The sequence below is a fragment of the Schistocerca nitens genome, chromosome 5 (assembly GCF_023898315.1).
Source record: "Schistocerca nitens isolate TAMUIC-IGC-003100 chromosome 5, iqSchNite1.1, whole genome shotgun sequence".
Lineage (NCBI taxonomy): Eukaryota > Metazoa > Arthropoda > Insecta > Orthoptera > Acrididae > Schistocerca > Schistocerca nitens.
This window is the reverse complement of record NC_064618.1, coordinates 236,041,307-236,055,744: the sequence shown is the minus strand read 5'-3', so window position 1 is coordinate 236,055,744 and position 14,438 is coordinate 236,041,307. Positions and strand designations below refer to the sequence as shown.

General features: G+C 46.0%; 1 protein-coding gene across 1 annotated transcript in view; it reads left to right on the top strand.

The window, feature by feature from the left end:
* LOC126260360 (chondroitin sulfate proteoglycan 4) overlaps positions 1-14,438 on the top strand; it is a 577,728-nt gene that overhangs the window by 464,139 nt on the left and 99,151 nt on the right. Inside the window, exons 14-16 of the mRNA XM_049957687.1 lie at positions 2,476-2,769; positions 13,057-13,392; positions 13,474-13,608. Of these exons, the coding sequence (XP_049813644.1) occupies positions 2,476-2,769; positions 13,057-13,392; positions 13,474-13,608 (765 nt within the window). The remainder of the gene's footprint in view (positions 1-2,475; positions 2,770-13,056; positions 13,393-13,473; positions 13,609-14,438) is intronic.

The window sequence follows — 14,438 nt, the reverse complement described above, 5'->3', positions numbered from 1 at the left end:
TGAGAAATAGATATTGTAGCCCTACGTCGCAGGAGCGAATACTTTACCATCCTACTGGTCAAGGCGGCACACTACGATGCGGTCGGCGACTGAAGTCATGGACGGCGGAAATCTGTTATTAAATGCGCGTTCCCGAAAAATGCAAGTAAGCGGTCTCGCGTTCGGTTAATTCAGAACGCAGATACTTCCCTAAGAGCCTCTGAAACCCCGACGGATTCCAGTGTGCAGGTGGACCCATTTGCTGGTCTGCCAAACCAATTTGACTCTGTGCCACGACTGTGCGTGTCGGAATACGTCAAATGTTTGGACGGCCAACTCAAGACAAATCAGTACACCCACACGTGACTCGCTGTGACCATGATGATATAAGCAGTACCACTTATGGTTCAGAAGACGACTGGCACAGCCTCTAAGCCGCACCATGGCAAAGGACACAAGTCTCACTGTTTAGGTAGAGACCGGCAGTTCTTTACTAGCAAAGCGGCAGTACAAGAGACTTGTACAAGAGTGCCGATCTCCCTTTCTCCCTGTTTCTTCGTCAGCTCGGTTCCAAAAGCCCATTTCTCTTTTTTGATTTCCCCATTTTCACACAAGCCAATCACGAGCTGAAGCCCAGATTTCTAAGCTCGGTGAATGGTCTTTGCACTGCAAACCGATTTGACCAATCAGAGACTTAAAGTTAATTGGCAGAAAACGGAAAAAAATTCACCTTCACAGCCTCTTTCCCACACGTTTGCCATGTCTTTTGCTAACACAATACAGGGTGGAAGCAGAGTCATCCATAAACAGCTTGCTATCTCCCCTGTTGTGTCTATTTCAAAGTTTGCAAAGAACGGCCATAAACACGCATTGGCAAAACATGTTTTGAAACAGAGTCTGGACGTCGGGACCCCAGTTTCCCTGTCCCACAGACAATTGCAGAACATTTACATTTCTTTTGGCATCTTGCTCGCTAACAAGGCCTACAATGCGCTGTCGGCGACTTTTCGGCATTAGGCCGTATACCTGGACGTCTAGCGCCAAAGCTAATGTGTTTTGCACAATGCGACCACTGCACACAGCCGTCTGGAAATGTCTGTTCATCGTTCCCCAGAAAAAAACGCGCTTTGTCGCCCCACCAACGCCGTGCTTTTACTGCAGTCGTTTGAGTCGGTATCCTGTTCCTTTGCATGCAGGTAAAGCTTACCATATTTCCTTCCCTAGAGTATGCAAACAAGACCATAAACTGCTGCCCACCATTTCATCACAATGTATGAAGTCAAACCGCCGTAGATCGTATTCCCTACACTGAATCAGAAGTGAGAGTGCCCTGCAATCTCTCAGCCCTTCATCCATGGTTCGCAGGATGATCTCATGTGAGAAAAGGGCAAGCAGCGATTTATTTTTGCCTCACTTGTTAACCATTTGTAACTTTCAGACAAGCATCACGACTGGCAAATTTTAAGTAAAATCTATACATTCCCCCAGCTGCCATGTCATAATTTTCTTCCTTTGCCAAACAATGGAGTTTACACATGTTGTGTAGTCACAATTGCAAGAGAGTTCTGGAACAGTGGTTTATTAAGTTTACTAAGTGAGGAACTGAGGAAAAGTAAAGTCAGTAGCTTATGAAAAAGCACATCTTCGGTACAAAAAAAAGTGTCATTTTTTCACGTATGTTGTTCCAAAACTCAGCATTTCTCGTTTCACTAGCTATCGATGGCCTTTTAAAATTCTTTCGCCGATAAAGTTTGTAGTTATTGTCATTACATGGTAGATAATGAAGTTTTACATAATAACCATATGGTAAAATACTCTCCTCTTTGTGTACTATCATTTGCCAAAATCTCATTTTGATGTCTGAAACTGTTAATGAGATATGAGGACTGTTGTAAGCATTTAACTCTGTCTTTATCGCTGGCGCGGCGCGATCGCAAATCGGTGTTCTGGTTCAGATTAATTTTCTAAGATTGGTGACAAATACCACTACACAAAGTCTAAAGGAAAATTCAATATGTTTGCTAATTTCCAGGCACAGCAACATATTATGTAATGTGCACCAAATACAAAAGTATAGCGACCTCTATTTTTCATTGCACACTTTTCCGAATTTCATGCATTCTTCTTTTCACGTAAATATCACAATAACTATGACCTTTAACGAAATGATGGACACATCATCATGAACCTGACATAAAAACCTACAAGTGAAGCAAAAATGAAAATTTTCTACCAAATAGTTTCTGTAAAATCGTTTGAGAAAGACTGCAGGGCGTGAGCCTCGATTTTGTCATCGGTGACTTTTCCGAACAAACGAATGAACTCGCCCAGCGGTTTGGACGAAAACTGGTCACTGCCACTGTATCCTGCCCGAGCAGAGAGGTTCCACCTCTTTGAGACAGTTTCAGCGGTCTATTCTAGGGGGTGATACTTCATGGGCCGCTCAGTGTGGGGTAGTTTGGAAGGGTAACGGGCCTGTGCGTGCTGGGTCTGCAGGTGACGGAGGGCCCCAGCCACGGACAGCTGGTGGTGGGCCGGGAGGGCGCGGCGTCGCGCTTCTCGCAGCTGGACGTGGAGCGCGGCGCGCTGCTGTACAAGCACGACGCCTCCGACTACTACAGCGACCGCGTCGCCTTCCGCGCCGACGCCGGCGGGCGCGCCTCGGCCGACGGCCAGCTGCTGGTGCGCGTCTTCCCCGCCGCCTACTGGGAGCCGCTCGTCGTCGCCGCCAACCGCACGCTGCTCGTCGAGGAGTCCACCAGCGTCGTCGTCTCGTCCGACGTCCTCAAGGTCGGCCTCTCGCCTGCTTGCGTCGTACTTGTTTTCCTTCTGAGAATGATTCTTTACGTCTCCTCTTTACACGCTTCGCTGGCGACGGTGTTGTCTGAATAGGAGCAGACCTAGATAACAAAATGCAAAGTTTCGTTGCTGCCTGTCAAGAACTCGACTAAGAGTACCTTACTCAACGAAAGAAGGAGCAGAGTCCATGAACTAAAAGTAGCATGAGAATTGCTTTTCCTTATTACTTGAAATACGAAGGCTATTCCGAAATTAACGTCCGATCGCTCGCGTAATTGGATACTACTGTGAAAATAGAAAACTTGCAACAGCTAGTCATACCTTCCAGCTACTTCTCTACATTGTCGCCGCTCCTACTTGGTCATTTGTCGTAGCATTGTCCAACTTTCCAATACCCTCGTCGCACAAGGCAGTCGCCAGCGCTATCCACTAATACTCTACGTTGGTTTTCAGCTCGTTGACTGTGCCAAAATGTTGTTGTTGTTGTGGTCTTCAGTCCTGAGACTGGTTTGATGCAGCTCTCCATGCTACTCTATCCTGTGCAAGCTTCTTCATCTCCCAGCACCTACTGCAACCTACTTCCTTCTGAATCTGCTTAGTGTATTCATCTCTTGGTCTCCCTCTACGATTTTTACCCTCCACGCTGCCCTCCAATGCTAAATTTGTGATCCCTTGATGCCTCAGAACATGTCCTACCAACCGATCCCTTCTTCTAGTCAAGTTGTACCACAAAACTCCTCTTCTCCCCAATCCTATTCAATACCTCCTCATTAGTTATGTAATCTACCCATCTAATCTTCAGCATTCTTCTGTAGCACCACATTTCGAAAGCTCCTATTCTCTTCTTGTCTAAACTATTTATCGTCCATGTTCCACTTCTGTAGATGGCTACACTCCATACAAATACTTTCAGAAACGACTTTCTGACATAACTCTTGAGGCTTTCCCGGCGAGATCTTGACATGTGGAATAATCGGGTCTACTGCCAGATGTTTGTGTCGCACTGGCACAATATTTCGGCCACGTAACTGGTTGCCTTCTTCAGGTGTTACATGAGACTGCCGTGTTGGAGGATCTTGTCTAGTATTTATGCCCAGAGGGCGGTAGGTGCTCTCTTTGCCGTCCGCGCCCGCCTGGCGTTGCTTGTAATGTGTTGTCTCTTCCCCGGTGTTCCCTTGGACGTCCGCGCCCGACTTGGGCGCCATCTGTGGCAGCTCTCTGAGGCCTGTCCTGTGTCGGGCGTTCCGTTCGCGGTCTGCGCCCGCCAGGTGCTGCTCCTGAGGTTTTTACCCCTCCCTGGTGCTCCCATGGACGTCCGCGCCCGGCTCGTCCACAATCTGTGGTCGTGGCAGTTGTCTGGGGCCGGACCCGCATGTGGTGTTTCGTTCGTGGTCCGCGCCCGCTTGGCGCTGCTCCTGAGGTGTTGGCACTTCCCTGGTGCTCCGACCGACGTCCGCGCCCGCCTAGTCCACCATCTGCAGTTGTGGCAGCTGTCTGAGGCCCGTCTCGCGTCGGGGGCTCTGTTCGCGGTCCGCGCCCGCCTGGCGCTGCTTGTAAGGTGTTGTTTCATCCCCGGTGCTCCCTCGGACGTCCGCGCCCGACTTGGTCTCCATCTGTGGCAGCTCTCTGAGTGTCCTTCGTTGGGCGCTCCATTCTCGGTCCGCGCTCGCCTGGCGCTGATCCTGAGGTGTTGGCACTTCCCTGGTGCTCCGACGATCGTCCGTGCTCGGCTCGTCCATCATCTGCGGTCGTGGCAGCTGTCAGAGGCCCGTCCTGCGTCGGGAGTTGCGTTCGCGGTCCGCACCCGCCTGGCGCTACTCCTGCAGTGTTACTACTTCTTGAGGAGTTTGTTGGTTCATTTCGTTGAGCCCTGATAAGCTCCAGAGCCGGACTCCACGCCGAGCTGAGCTGGTAACCGCTGTCTCGGTTTATTAAGTTGTCTGTGAACTTGATCTCGATGGCCTCCTTTATGACACTGTCCCAAAATCTTGGTGTCTGTGTCACAATTTTGGTGTTGTTGTAGTCCATTGAGTGGCTGAGCTCCAGACAGTGCTCCGCTATGGCAGATTTTTTTGCCTGTCCGAGTCTGGTGTGCCTCTGGTTTTGTTTGCACCTGACGTCCACCGTCCTGGTTGTCTGGCCAATGTATGACTTTCCACACTGGCACGGGATGTTGTAAATGCCTGGTTTACGTACAAATTGTAAATAGCCTTTCGCTCCCTGTATTTGACCCCTGCCACCTTCAGATCTAAATAACAAAATTCAAAGTCTCGTTGCTGCCTATTAAGAACTCGACTAAGAATACCTTACTCAGCGAAATAAGGAGCAGAGTCCATGAATTAAAAGTAGCATGGGAATTGCTTTTCCTTTATTACTTGAGGGCTATTCAGATATTAAGGTCCGATCACTCAGGAAATTGGAAACCACTGTGAAAGTCGAAAACTTCCAGCTACTTCTCTACATTGTCATCGCTCCGACTTGGACATTTATCGTAGCATTGTGCCAACTGTCCAATACCCTCGTCGCAGAAGGCAGTCGCCTGCGCTATCCACAAATACTCTACGTTGGTCTTCACCTCGCTGACTGTGCCAAAATATTGTCTTAAAAACCAGCGTTCCATGTGAGCAGAGATGAAACTCAGGGACAACCAGTTACAGGCTGTATTGGGGGGTGATCAAACACTTCCTATCGAAAACACTGAAGGACCATCTTCATAGCCCCTGCAGATTGTGGCTGAGAATTGTCACGAGGCAGGAACCGCATGGCAGTCGTGTTATGTGGGCTGCATGACATCAGGTGAAATCTCTTGCCAGTCCCTCATACCTGGCGGGAGACCCGATTTCCTAGACACCTTTAAGTGCTCCCTGTGTACTCAGAGTCGAAAACAGCGACGTGACGCGTTCGACTGGCATACTGGAGACACTGCCCAACACATCTTGTGTACCTTCATCAGATCTACAGAGTGGTTTCCGTTTCGCAACCGATCGGAGCTTAATTTCAGAATAGTCCTTGTAAGAATCAAGCTTTATTTAAAAAGCAACACAAAATAGCCTATTCTGCAAACTTCAACCAGAAGACCGCCATAATATTCTTCTGCTTCTGGCCACAGAAATTTTTCAGAACATGCAGATCCTGGTATTTCTCACGACAGATGGTTAGTAGGCCTGAAAGTGTAAAGTAGAACAATGTAGAATTTGAAATTATAGAGTAATAATAATACATATCTCTTAGAGATTATCGTACAGCCTTACCAGTCTAAGATTTTTCAGCTGCATGAGCAGATTTCAAAGTAGAAGTCTCCCAAAGTCCATTATAAGTCGTCCTCAATTTCACAAGTGTCAGGTGACTTCTGTTTGCGACGAGTTCTCTAAGTGGGTGTGTAGGAAAGGGACACTTTTGCTTGTTTAAGGGCTTCGGAAATTCTGTCCATTGACAAAATTAGCTTCATCAGTATTCAGTGGTGAAGGTTTTGACCGAGCAGATGAATACAACTGTGTCATATCTTTGAGGATTACTGTGTGAGCTTCCTGGTATGTAAGTCCCATGTTTTTATAACATACACATGAGAATATCCTCGTTTTGGAAACGTTACTACTACAGTGTCAAATCTTCTCTCTGCTGTAATGAAGTTGTGCAAAAATCGAATAATTGTGTAGCTCTTATTGTGGCCAGAACACGAATCACAGAATATATCAAGATTTTTCACGACTATGTCAAGGTAATTCTAACAAAATCTATGAAACATTGATCAGACATCAGCACTACCTTGTCTGGCAACACATCTGGGAAAAGGAAAAATGTATTCTCTGCATCTGACAAGTTTTAGGTGTTCAAAGCATACATAGTAACTGTCGGATACAGTGTACCGCATTAAATGTAATTTTAGGCAGAGGCAGATCCTTGCTAAAATCTATACATATGGCTTCCTTTTCCAAGCACTTTCAGCTTTCCTCCTTTACTTTTATCTTCCTCTTGTCAAAAGCGTTGCTTTAAAATTTTTGAAACTCATTTAAAGTTTACAAATTCTTCATTTCAGTCTCAATACGCCTTAGTTATGCTAGTTCAGTGCACTTATCTTTTTCCATTTCGAGGCATTTTACTTTGACTCTGTATTTGTTACAGGTACTACACGTGTCTGTGTCGGGAACAGAAGGCAATATTACAGTTCTCATTAAATATGTGTCTATATATTTCATAAAATGCCTTAATTCTTGGGTAAGCTCTTTGAATAAACTGAACATTTTACTTATAACACTTTCCTCAGAGGGGTGTACTTTACTTTTAACCCACAATGACTATTTCTACTCGTATATTGCTTAATGGTATTAACTGTTGAATATCCTAATGTCCGATGCCTGTTGTCATGTTTACTCTCTTATCAATAGGCGCTTTCTCGGCAGTTCGAAGAATAGACATTAAATATTGAATCTTATTTTTTATATTCTGTATATCAACATGAATGCCTTACAACAAGCTGCAACTTTTTTCTCCGTGTCTTATTTGCCTTTGAACTCTGAACTTGTTAAATCTTGCTTCACATTCGTCTTTTCTAGGCTTCCTAAGCTATACTGGAAGTACAGAAATGTGACCACATAAATTAACATTCTGCAAAACTCTGATTCCATTAAGTTTAATTCTTTTAAAATACTTAAGTTTTATCTTCAGGCGCGTTGTCAAAACATTCTAACCTACAATGGCAGTTGTCTTCCATCTCATGAGATAGTAAATTAATATTTCTGTTTGGCTTTTGTCTGTTCCTCGTAGTTGGTGACCCCCTTCCATACTTTGACGACAGGCTTCATACAGTGGCTCACCTCTCGTAACAGTATTGTCAACAAACTGCAGAAATTTTAGCGCTCTAAACAAAGACCTGCATACGCAAGCTTAATGTGCCAATAATGCACATAATTACGACAATGTTTGACAACGACTGTGTGTTAGAGCTGCAGCCTGTATCATTATTTACATTAAAGACTAGCAATTAATAGAGTAAGCCTTTTCTCTCCTGTTTCATATGGACTGAACACTTTCTTTCCTTGTACAGGTTCTTTTAAAAGCCCATTTACAGTATATCTGAGCTTGTTTTTCCTACTTGCTATAGTAGGAAACACTGGGTCTGCTGCATACTTTCACGTACTGGTGGAAACTCAAAAACCGAAAAAAATGGAGTTAGATCTTACTTTTCCTGGATTATTCATATGTGAAACTAATTAAGGTTTTCAGTTTTACAAAATAAGTGTAAATGTTACTGAACATTAAGATCAAGAATAGTATCTAAATGGCAAAATTAATGTTCTGTAAAATTTATAATAATGGTCTTGGTTCATTGTTATCTTAGGCTCTTCCGATGCCAAGAATTCAGAATGAAAGTAAATAAGAAAAAGAGGAGAAGCATGAGATTAGAAGGAAAGAAGAGTGGAGCAAAATCACGACTCACGGACAACAGCTATAGGAGGTTAAATAGTTCAAGTGCTTGGTAAATATTACTAAGGAAGACCTAAAATGTGACCTGCAAATAACATCAAGAATATCGGTAAACAAGACAGATTTCAACAAAAAGAGGCAATTGCTATGGCAGTCATTGAATTAAAAATCTGAGAAAAACATTAACCGAATACGATGTGGAGACAGGTTTAAAATAGAGAGCTGGAAAAGAAGTAAAGAAAGATCAAGGCACTGGAAACTAGGGTGCGAATTGAGAAGACAGAGTGAGAATAGAGGAGGTGTTGAGAAGTTGATCTGATGGAATTATATTTTTCTTGAAACATGTGAGACCGATACTGAACTACCACCTCGGCAATACTGACGATTTAAGAAGGGGAAAATGGGCAGGAAGTTCGTATTAGGGACGGTGCTGGACGAGGATAGTTCGTGCAGGGCTGTTAGCCATACTGTTGTGGTGGTTCAATAATTAGCATGTCTGCTTAGTCAGCAGAAGACGTCGTTGAAGTCTCGACCGTGGCACAGGAGATCAAAACCAATTGCAAAATGACTTAGACACGATAGCGGAGTACGTGTGGAGCGCACATGTGGGTTTTTCAGGTTAGAGAATTCCCTCCCCAGGCCCGACAAGACGCCTCCTGAGATGCGGCAAGGTAGGAGTAGGCAAAATGCAACACGGAATAACAATATTAATCAGCTAATAGTAAACTGCAGGAGCGTCTATAGAAAGGTCCCAGAACTGCTCTCATTAATAAACGGTCACAATGCCCACATAGTACTAGGGACAGAAAGTTGACTGAAACCAGATGTAAACAGTAATGAAATTATAAACTCATATTGGAATGTATACCGCAGAGACAGGCTGGACAGTGAAGGGGGCGGCGTGTTTATAGCGATAAGAAGTGCAATAGTATCGAAGGAAATTGACGGAGATCCGAAATGTGAAATAATTTGCGTGAAGGTCACGGTTAAAGCAGACTCATACATAGTAATTGGATATCTCTATAGGCCCCCCTGGCTCAGCAGCAGTTGTGGCTGAGCACCTGAAGGATAATTTGGAAAATATTTCGAGTAGATTTCCCCACCATTTTATAGTTCTGGGTGGAGATTTTAATTTGCCGGATATAGACTGGGAGACTCAAACGTTCATATCGGGTGGCAGGAACAAAGAATCGAGATAAATTTTTTTAAGTGCTTTATCTGAAAACTACCTTGAGCAGTTAAACAGAGAACCGACTCGTGGCGATAACATATTAGACCTTCTGGTGACAAACAGACCCGAACTATTTGATACAGTTAACGCACAACAGGGAATCAGCGATCAAAAAGCGGTTACTGCAGAGATGTTTTCAGCCGTAAATAGAAATATTAAAAAAGGTAGGAAGATTTTTCTGTTTAGCAAAAGTGACAAAAAGTAGATTTCAGAGTACCTGATGGCGCAAGACAAAAGTTTTGTCTCAGGTACAGATCGTGTTGAGGATCAGTGGACAAAGTTCAAAACCATCGTACAATATGTGTTAGATGAGTATGTGCCAAGCAAGATCGTAAGAGATGGAAAAGAGCCACCGTGGTACAACGACCAAGTTAGAAAACTGCTGCGGAAGCAAAGGGAACTTCACAGCAAACATAAACATAGCCAAAGCCTTGCAGACAAACAAAAATTACGCGAAGCGTAATGTAGTGTGAGGAGGGCTATGCGAGAGGTGTTCAATGAATTCGAAAGAAAAGTTGACTTGGCAGAAAATCCTAAGAAATTTTGGTATTATGTCAAAGCGGTAGGTGGATCAAAACAAAATGTCCAGACACTCTGTGACCAAAATGGTACTGGAACAGAGGATGACAGACTAAAGGCCGAAATACTAAATGCCTTTTTTTAAAGTTGTTTCACAGAGGAAGACTGTACTGTAGTTCCTTCTCTAGATTGTCGCACAGATGACAAAATGGTAGATATCGAAATAGACGACAGAGGGATAGAGAAACAATTAAAATCGCTCAAAAGAGGAAAGGCCGCTGGACCTGATGGGATACCAGTTCGATTTTACACAGAGTACGCGAAGGAACTTGCCCCCCTTCTTGCAGCGGTGTACCGTAGGTCTCTAGAAGAGCGTAGCGTTCCAAAGGATTGGAAAAGGGCACAGGTCATCCCCGTTTTCAAGAAGGGACGTCGAACAGATGTGCAGAACTATAGACCTATATCTCTAACGTCTGTCAGCTGTAGAATTTTGGAAAACGTATTATGTTCGAGTATAATGACTTTTCTGGAGACTAGAAATCTACTCTGTAGGAATCAGCATGGGTTTCGAAAAAGGCGTTCGTGTGAAACCCAGCTCGCGCTATTCGTCCACGAGACTCAGAGGGCCATTGACACGGTTCCCAGCTAGATGTCGTGTTTCTTGACTTCCGCAAGGCGTTCGATACAGTTCGCCACTGTCGTTTAATGAACAAAGTAAGAGCATATGGACTATCAGACCAATTGTGTGATTGGATTGAAGAGTTCCTAAATAACAGAACGCAGCATGTCATTCTCAATGGAGAGATGTCTTCCGAAGTAAGAGTGATTTCAGGTGTGCCGCAGGGGATTGTCGTAGGATCGTTGCTATTCACAATATACATAAATGACCTTGTGGATGATATCGGAAGTTCACTGAGGCTTTTTTCGGATGATGCTGTTGTATATCGAGAGGTTGTAACAATGGAAAATTGTACTGAAATGCAGGAGGATCTGCAGCGAATTGACGCATGGTGCAGGGAATGGCAATTGGATCTCAATGTAGACAAGTGTAATGTGCTGCGAATACATAGAAAGAAAGATCCCTCATCATTTAGCTACAATATAGCAGGTCAGCAACTGGAAGATGTTAATTCCATAAATTATCTGGGAATACGCATTAGGAGTGATATAAAATGGAATGATCATATAAAGTTGATCGTCGGTAAAGCAGATGCCAGACAGATTCATTGGAAGAATCCTAAGGAAATGCAATCCGAAAACAAAGGAAGTAGGTTACAGTACGCTTGCTCGCCCACTGCTTGAATCCTGCTCACCGGTGTGGGATCCGTACCAGGTAGGGTTGATAGAAGAGAGAGAGAAGATCCAACGGAGAGCAGTGCGCTTCGTTGCAGGATCATTTAGTAATCGCGAAAGCGTTACGGAGATGATAGATAAACTCCAATGGAAGACTCTGCAGGAGAGAGGCTCAGTATCTCGGTACGGCCTTTTGTTGAAGTTTCGAGAACATACGTTCACCGAGGAGTCAAGCAGTATATTGCTCCCTCCTACGTATATCTCGCGAAGAGACCATGAGGATAAAATCAGAGAGATTAGAGCCCACACAGAGGCATACCGACAATCCTTCTTTCCACGAACAATACGAGACTGGAATAGAAGGGAGAACCGGTAGAGGTACTCAAGGTACCCTCCGCCGCACACCGTCAGGTGGCTTGCGGAGTATGAATGTAGATGTAGATGTAGATATCTGTATGCTGAGAAATGTGGCAGTATATTTGAATAAAGAATATAATGTGGCGTCATCCTCAACAGTAAAAAAAGAAATCTACTACGGTTGAAACTTTAATAGTGGCAACTATTTATTTAAAGCTAGTACTAAATTGATACGTGTTTCAAAATTTTACTGACCTTCAAAGTAGTCACCAACATTGTATATAACCCGCTGCCAGCGAAGTGAAAGTCGTAGGATACTCTTAGCAGTGCCAGTTGTGTCGACATTTCGAGCGGCGTAGTCTATTGCCCGACGAATTTGTAGCAGTCCTGAAGGGAATGCCGTGAAGTGTTTCCTTCATTTTAGAAGTCGAGTTGAACTCACGAGGGCATAAGTCAGAAACGTGCAGTACGTGGTATAGCACTTAGCAGCCCCATCAGTCAAACAAATCATTAACAGCTAGCACTATACGTGCTTGAGCAGTGTCCTGTGAAATGATGGTCAGGTCCAGCAGAAAGTGTCATCACTTCTGTACCTAACCTGGTCGTAGGTTGTGTTCCAAAAAAGGAACAGCATAGGCAGCGATTCATCTCGTTGTGATGCACTGCGCTGTTTTCATTTCCGTGGCTCTCTTGGTGACTGTTCACAAACTGAGAGCCACGGAAATGGAAACACCGCAATGCATCACAACGAGGGTGCCACGCTAGAAGAATAAAGTGAGTGACCGTTACAAAACATTTCCGTGCAAAAATCAGTCCAGCTTCCAAAGTGAAATCGCCCCTTACTAAGTTTTCTTTCCTTGCACAGGATGACCACTGCATTTACGAAAAGATCATGTAACATCAGCATGACCTTATTGCAAAGTTGTTTTTGTAATGCCATTTAGCCTGAAGAAGGGGTATAACCCTCGAAACATGTCGCTAAATAAATAAGCGATACAATGGTTGACAAAGTTTGTGACTGGTAGCGGTAATTAAAAAAACCTTTACGTATTTCTTGAGACAGTCTCGGTGAAAAAATAGTCAAAATGGCTTCAATTTCTATTGGATCTTACTTTCCGAATAGCCTTCGTCTCAGTGGCTGCTGCTCCCATTTTGACAACTCATATATACCTTCCTAAAATTATTGTCTATGTGTGGCGAAATTTCTCACCATCCTAAATAACACGAAGTGTTTGAGTGTTCCTTTCAGTATGTATTATTATTTTAGATGTGTACGCCCTACTTATAGGAGTGATTGCTCTGGTCATATCTATTATGAAGGTGATTCAGTTGCCAAACAACTGGCTAGTGTACCATTGTTAGACATCCCATTATCGTCGACCGTTATCGCCATGTGTGCCGTAGTAGGGTGGGTTGTGTAAAGCAACTATTAATGGCATGTCGGTCGGCCACAGGTGATGCACCCGCAGATCCCGCCCACGGACATCGTGTTCACGGTGGTGGAGCCGCCGGCCTACGGCTACCTGGAGCTGGAGCCTCCGTCGCTGTCGGCGCAGCCGAGCTGGAACGCCAGCGAGGAGGCGGGCGCGCTGCCCGGCTCGCTGTCGGAGTTCGACCAGTCGACGGTGGACGAGGGCCGGCTGCTGTACGTGCAGGCGGCGGCCAACCGCAGCCGCGACCACGTCACGCTGGACGTGGGCAACGGCGTGCGCTGGCTGCGCGGGCTGCGCCTGCAGCTGGTCGTGGTGCCGGAGCGCCTCTACCTGGCGCCCGCCGCCGCCGCCCAGACCGTGCACGTGCGCGAGGGCGGCGCCGCCACGCTGCCCGCCGGCGCCCTCCTGCCCGCCGCCACCGAGTACTACCGCGGCAAGGTCACCGAGTTCCGCGTGGCGCGGCCGCCGCGCGCCGGCAGGCTGCGGCTCGCGCCGCCCTCCCCCAAGGGCGGCCCCTCGGCGCCCACGCTGCTGCGCTTCACCACGGCCCAGCTGCAGGCCGGGCTCGTCCAGGTGACTCACCTGCCGCGTCTTACAACAAACGCTCCCACTGCAGTACTAGCACCCATGCTCCATTATTCACCCTTTCCTAATTCCTTTCTCGATTATCGTTCGCCAATCTGCTAACCCTACATATTATTTAGTTATTTAATCGATCTGATTAGGGCCATCAGAACCTATCGTACATCGGGCCAAGTTTTCACACATAAACTACCTTTCTTACAGCATAGTTACCTAAGAAACAATAAAGAAACCATATCGTTCCAGAGACCTTCTCGACTCTCAAATACACTCCTGGAAATGGAAAAAAGAACACATTGACACCGGTGTGTCAGACCCACCATACTTGCTCCGGACACTGCGAGAGGGCTGTACAAGCAATGATCACACGCACGGCACAGCGGACACACCAGGAACCGCGGTGTTGGCCGTCGAATGGCGCTAGCTGCGCAGCATTTGTGCACCGCCGCCGTCAGTGTCAGCCAGTTTGCCGTGGCATACGGAGCTCCATCGCAGTCTTTAACACTGGTAGCATGCCGCGACAGCGTGGACGTGAACCGTATGTGCAGTTGACGGACTTTGAGCGAGGGCGTATAGTGGGCATGCGGGAGGCCGGGTGGACGTACCGCCGAATTGCTCAACACGTGGGGCGTGAGGTCTCCACAGTACATCGATGTTGTCGCCAGTGGTCGGCGGAAGGTGCACGTGCCCTTCGACCTGGGACCGGACCGCAGCGACGCACGGATGCACGCCAAGACCGTAGGATCCTACGCAGTGCCGTAGGGGACCGCACCGCCACTTCCCAGCAAATTAGGGACACTGTTGCTCCTGGGGTATCGGCG